Source organism: Sorex fumeus, unplaced genomic scaffold (genome assembly GCF_029834395.1).
Source record: "Sorex fumeus unplaced genomic scaffold, SorFum_2.1 ptg000128l, whole genome shotgun sequence".
In the NCBI taxonomy this organism is placed as follows: Eukaryota; Metazoa; Chordata; class Mammalia; order Eulipotyphla; family Soricidae; genus Sorex; species Sorex fumeus.
In genome coordinates, this window is record NW_026606185.1 from 12,650,716 (window position 1) to 12,677,354 (window position 26,639).

A 26,639-nucleotide genomic window follows, 5' to 3' on the forward strand; every position below is an offset into this window, starting at 1 on the left:
CAGGTGTGAAAACTGACTAGAGTAACCTCAGAGACAATGCTGATTAAGAGATTGAAGTTACAGATAGTTTTCCCATGGGAGCTCATAAAGTGGGTAAGGGGAACCATGGTTTATGGTTTATGTGGTGGTCATGTGCACAACTTGTGCTGCAAGCAGAATAGGGGTTGTTTGGGTGCAAACTACATGCAAACTATACTTACCCTACTCTGAAATATGGTAGGTTTCTCTGAACTTGGGACTCCTACTCTATTTCAAGAGAAAGTGCAAGGATATATGTGGCAGATGGTGAGTGGTTTAAAGTTATGTGATACTCATTTTAAACTATTACTCTACCTGCTCTCTATATTCCATCAGATTGACACACAATGCACAAGTAATGCACAGCACTCAGAAAAAATATACTCAGACTAACAGAGCAAAGCTTTAGGTAATGCCTTAGCACTAATTACTACTTATTGTTGCATTGGAAGCACCAAAAAATCAACAAAGAACCAAAACAAGAATATAAAACATGAACGGAGAGAATTCGTTTGCTTATAATATTATGCCTACATAGAAAAAGTGGTCAGTTCTTCACTCAAATAACAAGAACGTTCAGCAAAGTTGCTAAATACATGATTAAGGAACAAAATTACTAAGGACAACTCTGTAGAACAGCAAGGATATTTATTGAATATTACTGAAATCATCACAGTGATAAAATAATGTGAACCAGAAATTCATCAAAAACATAAAACATCATCATGTAGAAATAAGCAAAACATCTGACCAATATGCAAAAAAAAACTAAGTGAAGAACTTCATTATTCATTGGTGAGAAAATTTTTGTTATTTATTTTAAATTACTTTATAACAATAATGATAATAGAAACCACCAAGAATTAGCGCTTCAGCTGGACTAGAGAAGGGATCACTAAGAAAAAGATGGCTGGAGGAATCGGTTGGAATGGGAGATGTGTGCAGAAAGTAGATAAAGAACCAAACATGATAACCTCTCAGTGTCTGTATTGCAAACCATAATGCCCCAAAGTAGAGAGAGATTATGGGTAATCATGTCTGCCATGGAGGCAGGGGGACGGTGAGAAAGGGAGGTCTACCAGGGATATTGGTGGTGGGCAATGTGCACTGGTGGAGGGATGGGTGTTTGATCATTGTGTGATTGTAACCCAAACATGAAAACTTGTAACTATCTCATGATGATTTAATAAAATTAAAAGGAAAAAAAGAATTAGCACTTCACTAAATGTCATTATTGTTCCTTGATGGATTCCCATAGTACCCATTTTATAGATGAAAAATTGAGTCCTAAAGATGGTAGAGTCAATGAAATACAACAAAAACTTAAGGAAAATATTCTATACATTTTTAAAATTAATTCTAAAATTCACATAGAAGTCCTGTAACCTATAAAGTGCAGGGGTAGGAGTGATATATTTAGGCCTTTTTGAAATAAGAGCTAAGAGTGCAGCATTGTCAGGAAAGGCAACTGTCATGTCAGTGCTGAGGAACATTAGAGAGTCTGGAACCATCTGAGCACCTGGGGAAGCCTTACAATCTAGACACAGAGCTTGAGTCATTCAATCAAATATTTGGGATTAGTGACCACCCTGTGTGAAAAAGATAATATTGCATCATCACTAAATTAAAAATAAACTCTGAAATACTAGAGATTTAAACATGGCAGATCATATTTAGAAATTATGTGCTTTGGGATAAGGAATAATTCAAAACCCAGAAATAAAGAATTTTTTAATGAAAAACTAATTGATTCTATTAGAATTGTTCTTCTTTATGTAAAATAAAAGTCATCCCAGTGAGATGGAATAAACTCAGCCCTTCTGGGAAGGACTATCCATAGTGTCCTTTTCTCACTCTAGTCCCAATATCTAAGATATTCAGCCTCCCTAACAGCATCCACTGTTGCGGTCCCTTGCCCTGGTGAAACCAAAATATATCCTAATGAATCCAGCCCACAGTAGTGGCCCTGCTTCTCTGATCTCTCACAGAGAGCTCAGAGGGGCTCTACAGACTTAGCATAAGTGCTCCCTCTCTCCCTTCCTTTGGATCCTCACTGTCATTTGGCCTTTCAATATGGCTTTGTGGACAGATGTGGGTGGGGAAGAAGTGAGTGGGGAAAACCCTCCCCAGCACTAGTTTTTATATGTTCAATATCTTAAACTCTTATCCCTATGTTTTTTTTGTTTTTTAAGGTTTACATTGTTTTATATGGAGAAAGTGGACTTTCTGAGCCAAAAGAACTCTACTGTCCAGAGACGCCCCTGTTTGAAAGCAATTCCAGACATACCTTTATTCTGAGGTATTCCAAAATATTCTAGCTGCTCAAATTGGAAAAGAGGGACCAATCGTAGCTGGTGTATCCTTGTCACAAATTAAAAATGTAGAAAAGAGAGAGAGACAGACAGAGAGAGAGAGAGAGAGAGAGAGACAGAGAGAGACAGAGAGAGAAGAAAAGTGCCTGACACAGAGAGGCAGGAATTGGGGGGTGGGGAGGGGGAAGGAAACTGGGGACATTGATTAGTGGTGGGAAATGTACACTGGTGAAGGGATGGGTGTTGAACATCTTGTGACTGAAACCCAATCATGAACAACTGTAACTATCTCACTGTGATTCAATTAAAAAAATTTAACTTTAATAAATGAGTATAAAAAATTTTAACTTAGAAAGGTCTAGGCACAGTTAGTTTTCTACCTAAAATTTACAAGTGTAAGAGTACATGCCTATGTAGTGATGAATGATCAAGATATTATTACAAGTATTTTCAAAAAACATGAAAGAATAATCTAAACATTTTCCTTCTGTAAATATTTATTTATAACACTAATTTGGTACATTATGCCTAAACTGAAAGAAAAAAATAAGGGCTAGAGAGATAGTAGAGGGGTTATGACACTTTCCTTGCACAGAGCCACCCCTTAGATTCCCAGCCTGCATATGGGCTCCCAAACACTGCCATAGTGATCCTGAAAACAAAGCCACGTGTAACCTTGATCACTAACAGATGTGACCCAAAAATACATGCATGGAGAAAGGATATAAAATTCAGACTAGTTTATGCTGAACATTTTATGTATATATATATATATAATGCAATATATATATACATATATAATGCACTGTAGCACTGTCCTCCCATTGTTCATGGATTTGCTCGAGCGGGCACCACTAACATCTCCATTGTGAGACTTGTTACTATTTTTGGCATTTCAAATATGCCATGGGGAGCTTGCCAGGCTCTGCTGTGCAGGGGCAATAGTCTTGGTGGCTTCCCGAGCTCTCCGAGAGGGACAGAGGAATTGAACCCGGGTTGGCCCAGTGCAAGGCAAACCTCTACATGCTGTGCTATCACTCCAGCCACTCCAGCCACATATATCTATATATTACATATAATATATACATATACATATAGTGTGTGTGTGTGTGTGTGTGTGTGTTGTCTCTGCTGAGGGTGAGGATCAGAACTTGTGCCATCCCTTGGGATTCCATCAGCCCCTACTTGTCTGATAATGTTTTGTGTGTTTCCTCAGTGCTCCAGTACTGGGGACGCTTCAGAAAATTCGCCTGTGGCACAGCAGCTCTGGTTCTTCTCCTGCCTGGTTTGTAAGTCATGTGATGGTGAGAGAGCTGCGCACCGGGCAGTGCTGGTTCTTCCCTGCTGAGTGCTGGTTGTCAGTGAGCCAGTGGGATGGCTGTGTGGAGCGCGAACTGGCCTGCCTGCGCTGGGGCCTTGGTTTCTGGAGGGTAAGGTGCTGTCCCTTATCTTGGCACGGTGTCACGGGTTTGAATGGCAGAATGAGGTGCCCAGTTTTGCTTCTCTGAGCAGCCTGTGCCATTAAACACATTTAAAGTTAAATATAATAATGCTGTTATTAGTTCATATCAAGATAGTCTTAGGTTAAATTGTGTGTCAATTAGATCTTCATCAAGCATGAACTAATTATCTCTGTGAATTATTAAAGTAGTATATTTTTCTTTTAACCGTAATAATAGTGTGGAGAATTTATGATTGCCTGTTACTTGATAGTGTCTAAGAGGCTGCTAATTGAAGACATTTTAATGCCCTGAACATCTGAGATAACAAATAAACAAATAACCTGGGTTTGATCCTTGGCACTCCATATGGTTCTGTGAGCCCGAAGACTTAGTCTCCGAACTCAGAGCCGGGACTAAGCCCTGAGCACTGCTGTGTATGTGTCCCAAAAACCTACATAATTAAATAAATCGAACACAGATGTGATCAGAGCAGAATTCCAGGGGGAAAAATTTTTTAAATAATAATAATGCCAAAGAAATAGACAAAATGAAAGGAAAAGATAAAATCACCTATCATGGCCATGGTCCTCCCATTGTTCATCGATTTGCTCGAGTGGGCCCAGTAATGTCTCCATCATGAGACTTGTTGTTACTGTGTTTGGCATATCAAATATGACAGGTAGCTTGCCAGGCTCTCCGAGAGGGGTGGAGGAATCGAATTTGAGTCGGCCATGTTGGCTGCGTGCAAGGCAAATGCCCTACAACTGTGCTATCTCTCCAGCCCTATACTCTCACAAATGAACCACAAAGTTTTGCCTCTTCATTTTATTGTCCTTAGTTTTCTACATACAGGATGTTTTGTGTCCTTTTTAATAACAACTCTTGTGCATTCTTTGCACTTTCTAATTTAGCTGTTTAGAGGAAAATTTTTCATGCAGCTAGCCAAGAAGGCAGGGCTGCAGCAGGACTCAGCAGTATCTAGTGAATTGGGGAAAGGAAATCACAAAATTGTAACTTCTCAACTCAGAAACTATGATTTTTAACTGAATTGAACCATCTTCAGATGAATATCAGTGGATGTACCTCTCTTTCAGCTTTTCTATTCCAAGTGCACAGAGTACCTGGAGGATTACCATGTCTGGGCATCGGTGTACAGCCGGCCCTCCTGCAGCAGATACCTCCACACCCCGAGGCTCACTGTTGCCTCGGCTTTACTGTGCACATATATGTGTCTTTCCGCCCTGATCATCGCCGTGGGACACGAGCAGGTGGGACTTGCTCGAGTTTCCTTAAAGGGAACTAATGGGGAACAGGGAGGTAGAGCTTGAGCTGCCCTGCTGATGGAAGAGAGCCAATGCCCAGACTCAACAGCACTGAAACAGGAGATCTAATCTGCAAGCACTGAGCTCTGTGATGTGCCTGTCAGGCTGACAGGCAGGACTAGGGGTGGGTAGGGGAGGGAATATGGGAAGACTGCTGGAGGGAAGTTGACACTGGTGATGGGATTGGTGTTGGAATATTACATTCCTAGAACTCAACTATCAAGAACTTCTTTAATTACGGTTCTTTAATTAAATAAAAACATTTTTAAAAAATGGCTTCTAATCACCATAACTACAGTGAGACACCTTAATTAAGAAAATAACAAAACTCAGTCTTCAGAAAAAAAGGCTAGGGAAAGTCAGTCCTTCACCATAACGCCGAGCGGGGAGTGAACCTAGGAAGGACCCACAAGAAGTGTCCAAGGTGTCATCTCTGGGAGAAGCCACAGAGACCTGCCTCATGTACTGCGTCACCACAAGACATGACTTCTTCAGAGGAGTCAGCAGTCAAATTGCCTAATGAGAATGTCTAAAACATTTTAAGGTTAAGGTAGTAAACTTAAGTTTTAAAATATTTCTGTCCCCCCCCCAAAAAAAACTGCAGTTGGTCCTCTGAGCCTCCCAGGAGTACCCCTGAGCAAAAAACCAGAAAACAGTAATCCGTGAACATAGCTGGGTGTAACACCAATCCCCTCCACTAACAAAACTGAACAATGATGCAGGATTTTTTGCTTGTATATTTTTGGACACATACAAAGGTGGTCAGGACTGACTCCACACTCTGTAGTTAGGGATCACTCCTGGTGGGATTCAGGGGGCCTTAGCCACTGTGCTATCCTCCAACCCCTATGGAAGCATATATTTTAAAGAAAGAATAAGCATTCTTGTGGAACTAGGGATGTGGCTCAAATGGTGAAGCGTATGCTTAGTGTGTTTAAGGTCCTGGGTTTGATTTTTACCCGGCTGCCTCCTAGAGCCTTCGGGTGTGGTCCTATTTCCCTTGGTTCATTGCCAGGGTCTGGGTGGCACCATCCCCTACAATAATTTAAAAATTGAATAAGTTGTATAAACTTTTTATATCATCAAGCAGCAAGAAAACAATACCTGTGCTTATCTGGGACAAGAGTTAGGAAAACTAAGATCACCCTCTCTTCTGAGATTGGCCAGTTTGATCTTGGGTCATAAGTCTGTTTTTCTCTGCTTATGGAATTATTGGGAATACTGATGCCTTCCTGTCAGACTAAAGGAAGGACTAAATCTAAGTGTATGATCATGGTAGGGCCTAATGTAAAAGAAGTGTTCATCAAATAATTTTGATAGGCAAAAACAAGGTTACTTGTGATCTTTTAAATTTGGAGATGAAAGCCCAACGATTCAGGGAGAGAGAATTTTGATTCACTGTAAAGTATATATTTGCATAAATTACATCTGTGACTATAAACTGAGCCTTCTGTGTCCATGGAGCTTACTTCCATTGGTAAATTGCTGCTGTCAGGTCCCACAGCTCTGGTTGAATGCCGGCACCACTTCTGGTACTTGGGGCTACTTCCGGACGGGTTTCCTGTGCAGCCTCCTGATTTCTCCTGGAGCACAGCTCTTGTCATTGCTCTTCAGGCTCAGCAAGGTACCAGCGTGCCCTCTATTGGCTGCCCCTAGAAGGTGCCCTTGGTGCCTACCCTCCTGGACAATCTCTCCTTCCCTCCACAGGAATCCAGTGGATATTTCAGAGCAGAGCCACATCTGCCCCTGAGAGGAGTGTGGACTGAAACAGCTCAAGGTAACTGTCCACTTAAAAGTAATTTTTGTTTTAAATTTATAGCAACGTAAGACATTTGGAAAATCAGACATTTTCCCATCACATCTGATACTTTCTGGCCAATCCACTGAAAGGAAATCCCATCTGACTTTACAGCTACCTTTTGTTCATTGTATGGAAAGTTGGGCTTGTTAAGGGATTTCTGAAGCCCACATCCATATAGCAATGATAAAAATCCTCACTGCAGTTCAGTTCTGACTGTCACGAAAGGCAGTCCTGAGAGAGTTGTAGGAAAATGGGCTTTCTCCTGAAGAAGGCACTCTCCCGAGACTTGGTTTTCTAATTTAACATCGTAAATTTGATCTTTCTCCCCTCCAAAAACAGGCCCTAGTTCTCTTAGGAGGATGTCGGTTGCCCCAGAAACATACAAGGTAAATATGCTAATGTGTAGCAGCTAATTCTCTGGTATAAAATTATAGCAGAGCTCCTGGTCTCCTCTCTTAGCTGTTGTCTGGCCATAGATGGTCAAATACAATCCAGAGTAGGAGAAAGACAAGGAACAGGTCTAAGTTTTCCAGAAAACACATCATAGAGTCAGCCATTCACACAGAATGCTCAGCTCAGGTTCAAGGGTGAAGGGTGTGGCACAGTAGATTTTGGAAACCCATGTGTGTGTCATCAGTGACATTTTAGAATCTGGGCCTGAAAACCTTGGAAGGTGACAGACCCAGTGTTAGAGAAACTAGAAAACAGTAAAGTGGCATGTTTAGTTGGCTATTCCCCTGTCCCTGTGAGAAGTGGGGTAGAGATAGAAGAAGTGTCCAGTTACTGCTGTGATCTGCTTCAGGTCTCTGGGACAGTAGCTGGTAGGATGTGAACAGAGAGCAGTCTAGGAACAATCACAATGGAGCCATGTGATGGTTTTGTGAATTCTCTGTGGCGATCTGTCTGGTCATGTGAGAAACTTACTCCAGTTTCTCCGGGGCTCTGCTGCAAAGCTCCTGCGCATGAGTGGATCCTAATCTCCTGTCTGTAATTCAGTCCCGTCTCTCTGATCTCCTGCTTGCACCTTGTTTTCTACACTAAAGTTAGTGCTCTGCCTTGCCAGAGAGCTTTGCCATTGCTCTGATGTCACTGGGTCCAGATGCTGCTCACAAGGCAAGAACATAGTCATAATAGAGCCAAATAAATCTTACTGTTCCAGGGATGTTCTGGGGGACCCTTTAGGGAATCAACCCTTTCCCCAGAATTCATCCCCAAGTATGGACTAGACAAAGTCAGCTGGGCATGCCCATCTCCTGAATGGGGAACAAACCCTAAGACTATGGAGTCTGTGAATACTACTGCATATGCTTAGAAGCCTGATTTTACCTTTTCTTCTTTTAAGAAAAACCCATCAGCTGATCTTTCTGGCAGTGTTGGAGTCCAGAGGAGGGTGACCAGTCACAATGACATAAGCCATCTGCCTCCTGAGCTGGAAACATCTGAGGCTAACTCTGACCAGTGGGCCCTAAGAGAGAAGAGTGTTCATAGTGCTCTTGGTTCACACAGTGATACTGGTGGGTATCAAACAGTCTGCACTGTGGGGATAGTAGGAACATGTGAAACGGGATCTGATAATATCAAATCAAGGTCCATTTCAAACTTAGACACCATTTTTACCCAGCCTGGATATAATGGTTACTAAATACAGTATGCCATGGTAGAAACATAGCTTTTCTATGCAGAGAATATGGATCCCATAGAACTGTGAAATTAAAAACATTAAATATCCAAGATACCAGATCATCTGTGTGTGAAGATAAAGGAGGGATCCCAAAATGTTACTAAGCCGCACAACCATATGTATGGGAACCCTGGTTATTTTAATAACAATAAGGAAGGGAAGGATGACCAGGAGAAATGTTGGACTTCTGGTCAAAAAATACCCAAAAAAAAAAAGAGTAAAAGCACCTCTACAGTAAAATCCCTTCTCTAGGTATTAGGGTTTTCCAGAAATATAACCAAGAATAACCTGTGTATAAAGAAATTTAGTAAGTAATTAGCTTGCTAAATTATAAAGGTTGACAGTTCCATATCTGAAGTTAACAGACTAGAGACCCAGAAAAAAAAAAAGATGCTACAAAATCCAAATACACAAAAAAGCTGATAGCTCAGCTCAAAGCCGAGTAGGAGGAATTCCCTCCTGTTCCATTCAGATTTCCAGTAATGGGGTGGGGCCCCCACAATGAGGAGGGTGATCTTCTGCATTCCAACTACCAATTACAGTATTAATTTCATCTTGAAACACCTTCACAGGCACACCCAAATCTCTTATGAAGCCAAGTAATGTCACTAACAAACTCAGTATGGACAGAAAATAGAGCTGTTAACACAAGACCCTGCTAACTGTTTTACAGACCCCCAAGTTAGGCTTGAAGCACTCGCCACACCCTGTTGTCTGAGAATGTCCTGGCTTCCACTGAGCTCTATAGCATGGACTGTTTGTGGCATAGTGTCCCTGGTCTGTGGCGTGGCAACAGGATTTCTGGGATCTAGGTGAGTCCACTATAAAAGTTTCCAAGTACTCAGACCTTTTATGGAAGGTTTATCATTGGTAAGGAAATTCCTGTTTGGGAACTCATCAAATTCAGGCATCAGATGTAACTGTTGTTATAAATCCTCATTTTCCCCTCTCACTTCTATGGGGGGGTGAGGAGAATCGTGGACAAATCCCAGTGGGTGAGAGCACCTGCCAAGTTCTGGAATGATATCACTAGACTCCTGGTTCTCACAAGGACTCTCACCAAGAAAGAATATAGCTCAGCTACTGAGTTACAAGAGGCAGGAAACAATTTAGGTACCTTGCCCAAGAGCATGTTTTAAATTTTTCCATCAACTGAAAGAGCATACACCTGCAAGAGAGCGATTACTCTCTTGTGCTACTCATTTTTAATAAATTCTGGTTATGTCACACCACAATTACTTTCTGTCATACTGATTTCTATCACCAGTGACCCCAAGATAATTAGATGCTACTCCTATGGCCACACATCTGCCTAGACCAGGAAGAGTAGTTCTGGCTTTGAGTTCACAGAATTTTTAGACAAACAAATCTTATCCTCAGTGCCATGGGGCCTTGAGGTCCCAGCCCCTACTTAGAACTCAGCAGGTGGAAATACATTGTTATAGTTACTAATACTGTAATTACCACCACTGCTCTATCTCTGTGCTCCTCCTGTTGTGTGCTGAGTGTCCTGTTCTTTCCCACTTCAGGGATATTGTTCTGACATACAGGCAGAACAGCAGGACACTGCCCTCACTGCCCCTTCCTGCTGCATACTCCCCATGTCCATGCACAGGCAGGCCGTAAGGAAGACACAGATTCTCCTGAACATGGACAAATAGTGCCGATACTTTCTCTCTGGAACAGGTTTGGCCCAGCACAGTGTATCCAGTGGTCGTGCCTGCTGACAGTGTCCATATTCTGCTGTGTCCTCCTCACCCAGCCACTCATGGTGAGCCACAGTGTCACTCTCAACAGTGAATCTGTAAGGTTATTGCATTTTGGTGATGTAGTTATTCACAGTTTAACTTAATATGTGGAGGGACAAAGCTGAATTCATGCCTATAGAGGTGAGCCCCTTCAACTCCCGATTTTCACTCCAGGACATTGAGTCTACAGGATGCCGGTCTCTGGCATAGCCCCACCTGGGGAGAGAGCTTGCCAGGAACTAAAGGCAAAGACAGGTGTAGGTTTCTTGAGTTCTTTAAGGGCATCTGTAGGAGCAAACACACATATTTCCCTAACATGTATTTCCTTCCAGATTGGTCTCATGGCATTGAGTTTTGCTTGGAAAAGGAAAGATGACAAACATTTTTTCATTGAGTCTTTGCATGATGCTACAAGGTATCTGGATTCTGAATTAGTTGGGTCACCAAAGACTTGCACACCCTTGTCTTCCAATTGCAGCGTTCCCAACTGTGCCAGCGAGGCTGAGCAGGTGAGGAAACCAACTGTTATGCTCATAACTAAATTCCAGGGAATAGCACTATATTCTCATTATGTACATCTAAACTTATATTTTGAATTTTTATTGAGACTGATGGATGCATTTTCATGTTTCTTTACATGTATCTACGTGATATGTAAATGTATAGAATTTATTTCCTTACCTCAGTTACAAATAAGATTAAGAAAGGGAGCATGTTTGTTCATTGCAGCACTCTTTACAATAGCCAGAAACTGGAAGAAACCTGAACGCCCAAGAACAGATGACTGGTTAAAGAAACTTTGGTACATCTACACAATGGAGTACTATGTAGCTGTTAGAAAAGATGAAGTCATGAAATTTACATATAAGTGGTACAATATGGAAAGTATCATGCTAAGCGAAATGAGTCAGAAAGAGAGGGATAGACATAGAAAGATTGCATTCATCTGGGGGATATAAAGTAACAAAGTATGAGATTAATACCCAAGAATAGCTGAGATCAGCACCAGGAGGATTACTCCATAACTTAGAGGCCAGCCGGGTATCCTAGAGGAAAGGGCAGCTCAGATAGAGAAGGGAGCACCAAATAAAGGATGTTTGGAGGATCCTCCCAGGAGGGGAGATGCATGTCGAAAGTAGACTATGGACTGAACATGTTTGCCACTCAATGCCTCTTTTGCAGACCACAACACCCAAAAGGAGAGAGAGAACACAGGGGATTGCCCTGCCACAGAGACAGGGGGGATGGGGGGATGGGGGTGGGAGGGATATTATCCATGGTGGTGGAAAATGGGCACTGGTGGAGGGATGGGTATCTGATCATTGTATAATTGAAACCAAAGCACAAAAAATTATAAATTTACAACTGTAAAAAAAATAAAATAAAATAAAGGGAAAAAAAAAAGAAAGGGAGCATATCATAAGCCATTGACGTAAATGAGAAATATTTCTTGACTGTGACTCTGGAGAACTTTTAGGCCACTTGAATTTCAGTGAATCCAAAGAAAAATTTCTCTCTCCCTCCCTCATTCCTTCCTTTTCAGGTCAGTTTTTTCTGCCACGTTATAGAGCACATCCCAAGGGAGTGTGAACAGCATAAATAGAAAGATTTACCTAGCTAGTTGTTAAGAATATAAGTGCAGCAGACCTCTGTGCTTGTTTGGACACAGCATAACTAAGGCCCAGTCAACAACATAGACAACTCCTCCAACCCTACTCCTGTCTTTCAAGGAAACAATTTACAGTATTTCCAAGCATGAGTGAAATTGCTTCCTAGGTTGGGTCTGGAACAATCCAGAGCGTGGTAAGAGCCTTGGGTGAAATTGAGATTGAAAGCTTTTACATTGCTTGTTTCTAAAATATTTTACAGGGGGTCACTGTGTGACCTTTTTATGAAAAGGGAGTATGGACAAAATTAATTTGGGAACCTCTGATCTAATGACTAAATGACTAGATGACCCTTAGGCATTCATAGCTCCCAAGTCTTTTCCACCTAATTTGTTGGTCTTACCTGGAGACCTGGTGATGATAAAAGACTTAACATCATTCATCATTTATCATCACCTGGTGATGATAAATGACTTAACATCATTCATGTGATCAGATTATCTCTGCACCACTGCTTGACTTATAATATTTGTATTTTAATTATGTGTATTGTTTAATTTATTCCATAAAATGCCATTTATAATGGGGCATTATGGCACTCCATTCTGAAGATCAGTAGATTCCTAGAATGCTAAGGTAACTAGCCTGAGGCAATATAAGTCCCCTCTCTAAAGCTCTGGGCTCAAAATCTTAATTAGGTTATCTCCTCTTCCTGTCATCCTCCCCTTAGCCCTAAGCTCTCAGATGAAAAGAAACACCATTGTACTGGTTCTCTTACACCTTCTTGATCTCTACTTTTATTCTTCAGAGACTTCTTTTCATCTCCCCGTTTTTTATTGAGGCACTATGGTTATAATTGTGATTTTTCAATCCCTGAGTGTGACCCCAAAGGTAGTTTCCTGCTCAGAACATACTTTATTTTTTATTAGTGAAACTCCATGTGGTACACTTGGTAACCTTACAAATTTTTGTGCTTAGGTTTCAGTTATACAGTGATTGAGTATCCATCCCTCCATGGGTGCCCATTCCCCACCTCCAATGCTACCAGCATCCCTCCCACCCCCCACCCACCCATCCCACCCCACCCCTGTGGCAGGGCATTCCTTTTGTTCTCTCTCTCCTTTTGGGTGCTGTGGTTTGCAAAAGAGACACTGAGTGGCTATCATGTTCGGTCTATAGTCTGTTTTCAGCATGCATCTCTCATCCTAGGAGGTTCCTCCCAACACCCTTTACTCGGTGCTCCCCTTTCTATCTGAGCTGCCTTCTCCCTCAGCATGTGCAGCTGGCCTCCAAGCCAGGGAGTGAACTTCCTGGTACTTATCTCGGCTATTCTTGGGTGTTAGTCTCCCAATTTGTTGCTTTATATTTCCCAGATGAATGCAATCTTTCTATGTCTGTCCTTTTCTTTCTGACTCATTTCACTTAGCATGATACTTTCCATGTAGTACCACTTGTATGTAAATTTCATGAATTCATCTTTTCTATCAGCTGCATAGTACTCCACTGTGTAGATGTACCAAAGTTTCTTTAACCAGTCATCTGTTCTCAGGCACTCGGGTTTTTTCCAGATTTGGCTATTGTGACTAGTGCATCAATAAACATAGAAGTACAGATGTCATTTCGACTGTACTTTTTTACCTCGCCAGGATATATTCCCAGTAGTGGTATTGCTGGGTCAAATGGGAGCTCAATTTCTAATTTTTTGAGAATCATAAGGGCTGGACCAGTCGGCATTCCCACCAGCAGTGAAGGAGAGTCCCTTTCTTCCATATCCACGCCAACACCGGTTGCTTTTGTTCTTTTGAATGTGGGCCAGTCTCTGTGGTGTAAGATGATATCTCATTGTGGTTTTGATCTGCATCTCCCTGATGATTAGTGATAAGTAAAGTAAAGTAAAGGCCCTCCCGTTGATCATCGATTTGCTCGAGCGGGCCCAGTAACGTCTCCATTGGAGACTTTGTTGTTACTGTGTCTGGCATATCGAATACGTCACAGGGAGCTTGCCAGGCTCTGCCGTGAGGGCAAATACTCTCGGTAGCTTGCCAGGCTCTCCGAGAGGGGCAGAGGAATCGAACTCGGGTCGGCCATGTTGGCTGCGTGCAAGGAAAATGCCCTACCCACTGTGCAATCGCTCCAGCCCTTTCTCATGTGCCTTTTAGTCATTTGGATTTCTAAGAACATACTTGAAAATGGATTTCCCATACCTATTTCGGAAAGAAAATATGTACAAATTCCAAACTGAATTTACTCAGTAGTTGTACAATGGCAAGTGACTATGTGCAAGCACTTGCCATTCTTGCTGACATAGCCAGCCTTGAACATGACCAGTTTGTCAGTTGATCTCTTCCCCTTCTTCTCACATTGCTCTTCAATCTGGGATCTTTTATCCCTGCACAGTAACTTCCCAAGTCTGTGAGAAGGCAGAAGCAGAAGTATTGCTCCCTTACCACCACACCCCATTCTCTCTTCTTCCACCCACATCCCAAACTCACAGTGTTTGTGTTTGTTTGCACAGGTATTGGCAGCAAGACACCGTGCTCGATGTTTGCGCTGGGCACATCCACCTTCCATGGCGCACCTCAGAGTCACTAGGACTAGGATGAGAAGAGAGATGAGAGCACGTAAGGCACTGAGGTGGGTGAAGACCTTTTTTTGGTACAGGTTGTTTTTCAGAGGGAATATTTCTAGTTCCTGGACTAGTAAGAGAAGGTGGGGGATTTGATGACCCTAAGGCTGTTGTGTTTCATATGCTCACTCTCAAGTACATGGGATGCAGAGAAGTGGAGCTGGAGGCAGTGACTTCTGCAAATACCTGTGAAGAGAAATTGGTAAAAAATATTAACACGGGGCTGGAGCAATAGCAAACTGGATAGAGCATTTGTCTTGCATGCGGCCAACCCGGGTTCAATTCCCAGCATCCCATATGGTCCCCCGAGCACCTCCAAGAGTAATTCCTGAGTGCAGAGCCAGGAGCAACCCTTGTGCATCACCGGGTGTGATGCAAAAACACCACCCATAAGAATATTTATCCCTCTGGGCCTTTTCTTTTTCTGTTACACTCTTTGTATTTTGCATGCTGCTGGAGAACTTTGTTACTCCAACTGGACAAGGGATATAAAATGGGGTTTCACAAAACATAAACATTAAGTAAGATAATTAAAACATCTTTTTAAGATACCTTGACCCAATGATGAGTATTTTAAATGTTTAATATTAAACTGTTAAAAATTTAAATATGAAATATGTGAGATATATTATGGTGTTCAATGCAAAATATGCAAACGCTTTTAGATAAAACACAAAACTTAATAAATATGATTATGAGGAGTAAGGCACTTGCCCTGTTAGTGGTCAACCCTAAATCAAATCCCTGGCATTACATGTGGTCCCCCAAGAATTTTAAGAGGTCTTTGCTGATTCTCCTATATAAAGAGCCAAGAATAGTCCCTAAGCATTGATGGAGATTACCCAACCTCCTAATTAAATGATGATCAAGCCAGACCTTTACAGTTTAGACTAGACTTAATTCTTTCTTCCTTTTTCTTTTTTTTTCAGGTGGTTGGTTTTTGTTTGTTTTAGATTTGGGTCCACATCCAGAAATATTAGGGGTTATTCCCAGCTCTACACTCAGGAATCACTCCTATCAGTGCATGGGGGATGCTATGTGATGCTCGGGACTGAATCTGAGTAGGCAGTGTACAAGGCAATCGCCCTACCCACTGTACTATCTGTCCAGTCCCTCTATTAGGGTTTTTTTCATGCCTGGTGAGACTCAGACTATTCTATCTCTGAGTTCAGAAGTGATCCCTGCCAGTGCTCAGGGAACCATATGCTTGCTGGGAATTTGAACTGGGTCATGGTAGCCACAGCCATGTGCAAAACAAGTGGTTTACCACCCAGACCACCTGTTCGACCCATCACACTCACTTTTTTCAATAATGCACACTATCTCTACTCCCATCCATGTGAATGTTGGGTTTAACTAAATGCATTAAGGATCATTACATAATAATAGCTGTATCTTCTCTTTTCAGTTTAAAAAATTATTTTGTCTTTTTCAAATATTTCTGATAAAATTTGTCAAGAACTTTGAAATTCCGGACATTTCTCCAAATATATGACATTGCTAAAGTATATAGAGGGGCTATCTCCTGCAACCTTCACAAACATCTTCTGTTATAGCTTGGGCACTATTAACTTCCCTTTTAAATAGGGAACTCACAGTCACGGTCACGGTCCTCCCGTTATTCATGGATTTGCTCGAGCGGGCCCAGTAACGTCTCCATTGTGACACTTGTTACTGTGTTTGGCATATCGAATACGTCACGGGGAGCTTGCCAGGCTCTGCCGTGCCGGCGAGATACACTTGGTAACTTGCCGGGCTCTCCGAGAGGGGCGGAGGAATCGAACTCCGGTCGGCCATGTTGGCTGCGTGCAAGGCAAATGCCCTACCGCTGTGCTATCGCTCCAGCCCAATAGGGAACTCATTTCAAGGCAAATCTTTGATAAAGAGTGCTTCTCTCGAAATAACATGTTCAAAGCAAGCTGACAGAATGAGAAAAAAATTTTACCCAATACTCATGTTAAGGGGATTAGTAGCACTGTAGCACTATCCTCCCTCCCATTGTTCATTGATTTATTTGAGTGGGCACCAGTAACGTCTCCATTGTGAGACTTGTTACTGTTTTTGGCATATTGAACATGCCACAAGGAGCTTGCCAGGCTTTGCCATGCAGGCAGGATACTCTCGGTAGCTTGCCAGGCTCTCCGAGAGGGGCGGAGAAATCGAACCCGGGTTGGCCGAGAGCAAGGCAAACGCTCTACCTGCTGTGCTATCGCTCCAGCCCAAGGGATTGGTATCAAAGATATATAAGACACTGGTAGTACTCTACAAGAAAAAACAATTCAACCCCATAAAAACCTGGGGAGAAGAAATGAACAAAAACTTCCTCAAAGAATAAATGCAAATGGCCAAAAAGCACATGAAAAAATGCTGTACATCATTAGAAAGACTTAACTCTTCCCTTTTTTTCTTTTTCTGTTCAGTGGTTGGTTTCTTGTTCATTTAAGTTTTGGGCCCACATCCAATTTTCAGGGGTTCTTCCCGGCCCTACATTCAGGAATCACTGAATCATCAGGGAAATGAAATCAGAACAGCCATGAGATGTCATCTCATACCACAGAGTTGGCACGCATCCAAAAACAACCAGTGCTGGCGCAGATGTGGGCAGAAAGGGAATTTCATTCACTGTTGACGGGAATGCCGACTGGTCCAGCCTTAATGGAAAACATGAGCATTCCTCAGAAAACTGGAAATTAAACTTCCATATAGCCCATCAATACCACTTCTGGGAATATACTCCAGAAGCCCCAAAACACAGCAGAAACACCTTCTGCGCTTATATGTTCATTGCAGCACAATTCACAATAGCCAGAATCTGGAATCAACTCGAGTGCCTGAGAACAGATGACTGGAAAAAAAAAAGCCATGGTACATTTTCACAATGGAATATTACATAGTCATCATGGAGAGTATCATACTAAGTGAAATGAGTCAGAAATAGAGCGATAGCACAGCGGGTAGGGCATTTGCCTTGCATGCGGCTGACCAGGGTTTGATTCCCAGCATCCCACATGGTATACCCTGAGCACTTCCAGGGGTAATTCCTGAGTTCAGAACCAGGAGGAGCTCCTGTGCCTCACCGGGTGTGACCCAAAAGGCAAAAAAAAAAAAAAAGATGGAAGCCCTACAATAGCTGAGTGAGATATATGTTCAGGATCTATTACAGAAGAGAAAGAAAAAGATTCTGTATATCACTTAAGCAAAGGAAGTTAGAAATTGAGCCCCTTATGCTCCCACTGATACTAAATGGGGAAAATTAAGGGATGGTAATCCATATCATTTGAGAAACTAGTTTTGACTTGTATGGAACAAAAATAAGCTATTTGGGGGGGGGGGGGTAAGTGAGTTAAGTCAGAGGATGAAGTACTAATATTACACGATTATGATTATAAGTCAGAGGGGGAAGAACTCATCTGCGGCATATAGAGAAACAAAACAAGGGAATACACAGTACTGGTGGAAGGTAAAACCCCTACTTTTCTTAAGCACAAAATCAAGTAGGTGAAAAAAGGGAGAAATAGGAGACAGACTAGAAGTCACATAGGTGACAGGATGGGAGATACATGCTGAAAGTAGACTATAGACCGAACATGATTGCCACTCAATTCCTCTTTTACGAACCACAGCACCCAAAAGGAGAGAGAGAACACAGAGGAAGGGTGGGGTGGGGGTATGGGGTATGGGAGGGATACTGGGATCAGTGGTGGTGGAGAATGGCCACTGGTGGAGGGATGGGTACTCGATCATTGTATAACTGAAACCCAAGCACAAAAATTTATAAGTTTACAACTGTACCTCATGGTGTTTCACTAATAAAAATTTTTAAAAAAGAAGTCACATAGGAGGGAGAGAAAAGGATGAAATTTTAAAAACTACCACTACTGTAACCATGCTACCTAAAATATAATTTTTAAAATTTTTTTAAAAGATCTTTGCAAAATGGTCACACCCCAGTTTTTCAGAAAAAAGATTGTCATAAAATTAGCTATTGCAGTGAAATGCAATAATACCACATAATTTTAACTTGAAATGTCTTCCAAAAAGTGGTGTATGGGCTGGTGAAGGTAGGGGGAAGAATCCTTAGCCATCCTTAGCCATTATGAAATTAATGATAACTAAATTTAAAAAATAAAATGGTTTTTTAAATTTAAAAAATAAAAAATAAAATAAAATGTTTTTTTTCAAAATTTTATGTCAAATTTTCAAAATGTGGCTTGATTAGCTTACTCCTTAAAAACAGAAAAGAATTTTAAAAAGGGGAAAAAGAATTTATGCAAAATAATAGAGCTATTTCCATAAATTTTATTGTGCTATAGTTCTATATTCTGATTGTTCATTTTAATCATGGGTTTAAGCAAATAAGGAATTTTCTGCTATTCCTATTCTTTTTATTTGGGTAAGAAGAAACAGATTTGAATTTTTTTGAACATTAAAACTTTATAGATCCGAATTTTAATAACAGCTGAAGTCATTTGTTATCTTTGGTTTGGTTTGGTTTGGTCTGGTTTGGTCAACCTGTACCCACTGGGCAGAGTGCATCAGCATTGCTTCAGGCTTCCTGATACTCAACAACTCAAGACCAAGTTTCCCAAGAAATTAAATAGCTGAAAGTTAGGTATGTGGGAACCACACTCACCAACTATATGCGGCTATGCTATATCAGCTCATTTATTGGCCTTGCCTAAATAAATCTCGAAAGGGTAAATCTTGAACCCGTGCAAGGCTGAGCAGACCAGGATAGATCAGAGGGAGGGTGAGTCAGCCTGGTGCCCACCCAAGCAGAGACCCCTGCAACTGCTTGTTTCCATAATCCTAAATTGCTACTATACCCCTGGCCTGTCTCCACTGTCTTGTGATGGACCTCATCAAAATATAATCTGCTGAAAATTTGGGTGTACCAGATTTGTGACTGAAATCTCCAGGCTTTCTTGGGGTTAGCAGGGTCTACTACCCCCACCTTCCTGTACTTCTGGAAAGCTCACAGTCACGTCCACACCCCAAAGTTGCCACCCAATTACAAAGCTATTCCAGCCTTACCATCCTGATAAAAGTACTGAACACCCTGACACCTTAGTACTTGTATTGCAAACCATAATACACAAAAGGAGAGAGAAAAAAGAAAAGTGCCAGCCATGGAGGGAGGCAGGGGGATGGTGGGGTACTGGGGGATGGTGGGAGGGAAATGGGGGACATTTGTGGTGGGAAAGGTACAGTGGTGGAGTATGGGTGTTGGATCATTGTATGACTGAAACCCAATCATGAACAGCTTTGTAATGTTCCATCTCACGGATATTCAATTAAAAAAATTTAAGCAGAAATGGTAATAAAAAGCTCTCACATTTAAAAAGAAAAACACTGTTTTAAATGTCTGATAGGGAAATAATAATAATAATAATAATAATAATAATAATAGCTGAACCATAAAAAAGGTTTTCATGGACTGATGAACTGAAATAGTGCAAACACGGAAAGAGGGAATTATTTAACATTTAGATGAAAAGATACTATAACATTATTTCATTGTCCTTTGAGAAATAGAAAACATTAACTCTTTGTAAATAAATAGGACCAGGGATGGGGCTCAAGTGGTAGGGCCTATGTTTGGACCTTGATTTGATTCTGGCACTTTGTGGTCACTTGTGGTACTAGAAGATGAAGATCCTGATCCTTCCAGTTTCAGGTTCTGACTATACCACCACCACTACAACATAAATTCCAAACCAGTCCATTAAGACTACACTAGTAGGGGAAGTTGAAACTGAAGTTGTGCTGGGAATTATATCTTTATGAACTTTACCACAATTGTCTCCATTTGGGAGTTCATATTTTATTTTTTAACATATCTTACACAGAATGTTTTCTCCAGAGATTTATAAACCCAATCTCATTAATGTTTCTCATTAATGTTTCATAGGACAATACACATGGTGTTTCTACAGATGTTAATCTTAAAATTCCTTTTTTTATAGAGACATTTATATGCACATCATCATGCTGCTGCTGCTTTTATTTATAATATGTGGAACATTCTCCCAAGATGAGTATTTTCTCAATCAAGCTATCAGGAATGAATTTACACGGTAGGCAGTTTTGGTGAACCTTTCTAGATCTGTTGTCCTAAGAGTGATTTTTCCTAGCCAGTGTGAATACATGGGGCACACCAAACTCAGAGTTCTGGGGAAATGGTTATTTACTTTATTGCTAAATAAAATTTAAGTTTTTTTTTCTTTTTGGGTCACACCAGGCTGGAGCAATAGCACAGCGGGTAAGGCGTTTGCCTTGCATGCGGCCCATCCGGGTTCAATTCCTCCGCCCCTCTCAGAGAGCCTGGCAGGCTACTGAGAGTATCTCGCCTGCACCGCAAAGCCTGGCAAACTACCCGTGACATATTAGATATGCCAAAAACAGTAACAAGTCTCACAATTTGTTGTGAGATGTTACTGGTGCCAGCTCGAACAAAATCGATAAACAATGGCAGGACAGTGCTACAGTGCAGTGCTTGGGTCACACCCAGCGATGCTCAGGGGTTACTCCTGGCTTTGCACTCAGGAATCACTCTTGGCAGTGTTCAGGGTACCATATAGAATGCTGGGAATCAAACCTGGGTCAGCCGCGTGCAAGGCAAATGCCCCGCCAACTGTGCTATCATTCCAGCCCCCAATATTTTTTTTTTTATAATTTATTTATTTATTGAATCACTGTGGAAAAAGTTACAGAGCTTTCGGGTTTAGTTCTCAGTCATGTAGATACCAAACACATTTCCCTTTACCAATACTCATTTTTAGCCCCGAACCCCAATAGACCCCCACCTCCCACCCCTCCCAATTCTTGTGAGGCAGATGAGTTCTAGTTAATACTCTATATACTTTGACTAGATAGATTATTTCGATAGAAGATGCACAACTATTGTTTAGAGTTTACGACCCACCCCCCACAATCAGACATGCTGAAACAGCGTTGTGAAATGATTTGCTTTCTACAACTTGGTTTTGAATTTCTGCTATATTACTTATTGACCCTGGAAGAATTTCTATTAAAGGTTAGCTAGTTAAGAGATTGGTTTCTGTGTCCTGGAGTCGTGGCCGTGCCGGAGAGCCGCTCGTGGGGGGCAGCTGGCGACCTCGGTGGGGCGTGGGGGACGGCCCACAAAGCCCCCCTTCCCATGAGGTCCCCGCCGCTCCCCCAAGCCCGGCTCAATCCTGCTTTCCACAAGGCTCCCGTGCGGCCGCCATCTTTCTTTCCAGAGAGGAGTGGGCGGGCTGGTCAACGCCCCTTCCCCTCCGGGCAGGCTTGGTGGCGCGTTTTAACACAAGTCCATTTGCTTTTCTGCTCCAAGCGGCTGGTTCTCTGTGCTAAGTCCTTGTGCCTCCGGGGGCCGTGGCCGTGCCGGAGAGCCGCTCGTGGGGGGCAGCTGGCGACCTCGGTGGGGCATGGGGGACGGCCCACAAAGCCCCCCTTCCCATGAGGTCCCCGCCGCTCCCCCAAGCCCGGCTCAATCCTGCTTTCCACACGGCTCCCGTGCGGCCGCCATCTTTCTTTCCAGAGAGGAGTGGGCGGGCCCAATATTTTTTTTTTAATTTTATTGAATCGCTGTGAGATAGTCACAAGCTTTCATGTTTGGGTTACAATCACACAATGATCAAACACTCATTCCTCCACCAGTGCACATTCCCCACCACCAATGTCCCCAGGATACCCCCCTTTTCCCACCCTCCCCCTGCCTCCATGGCAGACAATATTTCCCATACTCTCTACTTTGGGTCATTATGTTTTGCAATACAGACACTGAGAAGTCATCATGTTTGGTCCATTATCTACTTCAGCACACATCTCCCATCCCAACCAATTCCTCCAGTCATCATTTTCTTAGTGATCCCTTCTCTATTCCATCTGCCTTCTCCCTTCTGCTCATGAAGCAGGCTTCCAGCCCCAAACTTAAGTATCTTAAAGCAATAACATAATAGTTGTCTTTGCTACTACAGACACACTACAAGAGAGGAAGGAACCCTTCGGACATCTTATTCAACTCTCTGAGAGCATTTGCCATTATCAGATTGAGATTCATGAGAGTCTCCTCTCCACTGTCCCATAAATGAAATAAAAAGTGTCACCCCATTTTATGGATGGGGTTGTTGAATTTTCAGTTGTTGAGTTTTGTGAGTGCTTTATAGATCTTTGATATCAACCCTTTATCTGATGTATAGAAATATTTTCTCCATTCAATTGGGTATCATTTTATTAGAGCTTGACTTTAGTTTGCTATATAAAATCTTTTTAATTTGATATAGACCTATTTGTTTATTTTTCTTCTTTTTTATCTTTTCAAACATGCTCATCTGATTAAAAAATCTCTGAGGTCAAATTCCTGGAAAGTTCTGCCAATGTTTCCTTCATTGTATTTTATGGATTCTGATCTGATCTTGAGTTTAGTTTTGTAAAGGGTGTGAGGTGCAGTTCTAAGTTCATTTTGTTCATGTGTCTATCCAGTTTCCCCCACATCATTTGTTAAAGGAATTTTTCTTTGTTTCATCTCATATACTTAATTCCTTTGTCATATATTAGCTAGCCATAAGTTTCAGGGCTTAACTCAGGATTCTCAATTCTATTCCACTGGTCTAAAAATCTGTCTTTATTCCAATACCATACATCTTTTTACTATAGTTTGTTTATAGTTGGGAAATGCAGTACTCCGCTCCTTTTGTTTTCTGAAGATTGCTTTGGCTATTGGGGAGTTTTATGGTTTTGTACAATTATTATGGTTTTAAATTATTTAAATTTATTATTAAAGTTTATTCCTAATCTTTTTTAAAGTCATTGGAGTTTTAATGAATTGCATTAAGTCTGTATAGTAATTTGGGTAGGATGATAATTTTAACGACACTGATTCTTTTAGTCTATAAAAAGGGAATGTTTTTTATCTCCTGGTGTTTTCTATTTCTCTTAAGCCCTATTTATAATTCTAACTATGTGTTTCACTGCCCCTGTTAAATTGATTCCTATGCATTTGATATTTGGGGTCACTATTTTTTTAATTTTTTCATTAAGTCACCATGAATTAAAAAAGGTAAAGGTAAAGGCCCTCCCGTTGATCGTCGATTTGCTCGAGCGGGCCCAGTAACGTCTCCATTGGAGACTTTGTTGTTACTGTGTCTGGCATATCAAATACTCCCGGTAGCTTGCCGGGCTCTCCGAGAGGGGCGGAGGAATCGAACTCAGGTCGGCCATGTTGGCCGCGTGTAAGGCGAACGCCCTACCCGCTGTGCTATCGCTCCAGCCCATGAATTAAAAATTTATTTATGATTGTGTTTCAGAAATACAATGTTTCAATACCAATCCCATTGCTATCATCCACGTTCCTCAACAAATTCTCCTGGGTCAGTCACATACAAAGCAAATCCCCTCCTCACTGTACTAATTATCTGGCTCCAGTTTCACTTTTACTCTTCAGTTCTCAAATTTGTCAAATCTGTTTTCTATTTCTTCTTTTTTCTTGATGTATTTGTTTATGGTATCTTCAAATATGCCTCTCCTCTTTTTACTTCATCTATCACAACCATCGTCGATTGCCTCGAGCAGGCCCCAGTAACGTCTCCTTCATCCTAGCCCTGAGATTTTTTTAAAAAGTGCCATATTCAAGGTTCTTTCAGAGTTAGGAGAATGAGACCTTTCATTGTTACTGGTATTTGGCATATTGGGTATGCCACGGGGAGTTTGCCAGACTCTGCCATGTGGGCAGGTTACATTTGGTAACCTGCCAGTTTGTCCAAAGTAGGAATGAGATGATAAGATGTCGCGCGGCCGCAAATGCGGCCACGTGCTTCAGGGAGCTGGGTGTGATAATCTCTGGATCCTGGCCGTTGTTGGGGTTACACGGCAGTTGGTGGGTGTAACTATCTAGCTACTGGCAGGTCCAGTCCCAAACCGTGCAGGTTTGGAGATCTCAGCCCCGGGTCCCACACACCTGGCTTCCTCTGCAAGTTCTTTAATGCGTGAGGCTCATCCAAGTGTGTGGAGAGTGGTCCCAGCATGGCCTTGGCTGGGGCCCAGAGGTCTTCAGCTGTTGGGCCCTGGTGAGGACAGTCAGGCACAGGGTAGAAGACTCTGCCTTGTTCTCTCCCGGGAGCTGGGTGTGATAATCTCTGGATCCTGGACGTTGTTGGGGTTACACGGCAGTTGGTGGGTGTAACTGTCTAGCTACTGGCAGGTCCAGTCCCAAACACTTCATCTATATGGCTTATAAAGTTTCCTAATGCATTTTTAAGTTTAGTTACTTCTATTGGAACAATATATTTTATTTGTTTCAACAGACTCTCTTCAAGGTCATTGACTCTTTGCTTGCATGTCCTTTTATGATTGTTGTCCTGAACGACTCTTCAGGAAAATTACAGAGATGTGATGGCACTGGTTGTCCACTTGGGTTTTTGTTGTCTTGGGTTTCTTGGGGTTCTTACATTTTCCCTTTTCTTTATGTTACATTGTTTAAGCTTTATGAGGGTTAGACAGGATGGGAGTTGTTTAATGGTGGTGTTTATGTCCAGCACAGCGGTAGGGTGTTCGCCTTACAAGCGGCCAACATGGCCGACCCGAGTTCGATTCCTTCGCTCCTCTCGGAGAGCCCGGCAAGCTACCAAGAGTATTCAATATGCCAAACACAGTAACAACAAAGTCTCCAATGGAGACATTACTGGGCCCGCTCAAGCAAATCGACGATCAACGGGAGGGCCTTTACCTTTACCTTATGTCCAGAGGTTATTTCTTGTTTTTAAGCTTCAGGTGTGTAAATGCCTACAAGATCCTGGTACCTCTGCTCCAGAGCAAGTGTGCACAGGTCCTTTGTTTTAATAGTGTTGTTGCAGTACAGTTCTCATGCAGCTGCAATGAGCAGCCAAGAAGAAACAGGTCTGATGTTTTCTTAGTCCTACAACCTGCTGGTACATGAAAGCCTCTTTCTGGGCCTGGCCACGCAGTCAAGCAGAGTGGGGTTGAGGTTGCTGTGCAGAAGTAACTTCCCTCCTGGGGATGCCTCCAAATTGTACGGTCTTTAATAACAACTATCGGATTTTAAACTTTAAAAATTAATAATAATAATAATAATAATAATAGCACTTTATGGTCATTTCCTGAGGCATCGATGCTCTAACATTGTGCCAGAGAACTGGGGCTGGCGGCCTTCCTTTTATGGGCTAACAAATCACACCCCCAGCCATCCCATTCTACTTTCTGATTGGCTACCTGTTCCATGGGTGGCAATTCAAAGTGACTTGGCACTCTACAGCTCAGCTCCTGCTGTGTCATTCCCAAATAAAGACACCCAGGTAGTGACAAGGCATTAAGCACAGGACTCTCACCCACATACACATGGCTGTAAGGAATGAGTAGGAAAATCAGAACTAGATGACAGAAACTGCTAGAGTACAGCCGGGAGGCCCAGTGACGGTACAGAACACAGGGATCTTACCTTCTTGGGCAGCTGTGGAAGAGACGGAATAAATCATAGACAGGACAGAGAGCAGCATGGAACAGGACAGAGAATGTGCTCATGGGTGGTGAGTAGACAGCGTGGGACAGGACAGGGAAGTCATCACAGGACAGGGAAGTCATTCACAGGACCAGGCAGTGTCAGGGTCAGATCATAGTCATTGTTCACAGGTGAAGGAGAGGCTGGACATCTGGGGAAGGACCTGTACACTTTTTCTGTACAATAAAGTAACTTTCAATCTCTAAATTTTGTATGCAAATTTTTCATACAGTACTCAAGAACCCACCATCACAGGAAAATCTGCTTTCTCACTAACAATTTTACTCTTGGATTGGCCTGGATTTGATTGCTAGAACAGACAAGACCATTAAAATTATGTGTATTTGATCACGTGTTAAAATCACTTTTTACCACTTTGCAAAATTGTGTCTCCCTGTCTCATGCTAAGAACCTTAATGCAATGGCTGTCCTACTCATTTCTCATTGCAGTGGAGATGTTGGTGAACACATAGACTCGCCTTAACATGTGAAGATGTTTCTCAAAGAAAAGTGAGAAATATGTTCCTTTCTCTGAGGAAGTTTAACTCTTCCCCATGGATGCACTTA

General features: G+C 42.0%; 1 protein-coding gene across 1 annotated transcript in view; it reads left to right on the plus strand.

The window, feature by feature from the left end:
* Positions 1-26,639, plus strand: part of PKD1L1 (polycystin 1 like 1, transient receptor potential channel interacting) — a 173,806-nt gene that overhangs the window by 120,832 nt on the left and 26,335 nt on the right. The window contains exons 33-43 of the mRNA XM_056138434.1: positions 2,211-2,317; positions 3,429-3,431; positions 3,547-3,760; positions 4,867-5,040; positions 6,599-6,718; positions 8,238-8,409; positions 9,250-9,388; positions 10,263-10,347; positions 10,657-10,833; positions 14,447-14,565; positions 20,524-20,634. Coding sequence (XP_055994409.1) covers positions 2,211-2,317; positions 3,429-3,431; positions 3,547-3,760; positions 4,867-5,040; positions 6,599-6,718; positions 8,238-8,409; positions 9,250-9,388; positions 10,263-10,347; positions 10,657-10,833; positions 14,447-14,565; positions 20,524-20,634 — 1,421 coding nt within the window. The remainder of the gene's footprint in view (positions 1-2,210; positions 2,318-3,428; positions 3,432-3,546; positions 3,761-4,866; positions 5,041-6,598; positions 6,719-8,237; positions 8,410-9,249; positions 9,389-10,262; positions 10,348-10,656; positions 10,834-14,446; positions 14,566-20,523; positions 20,635-26,639) is intronic.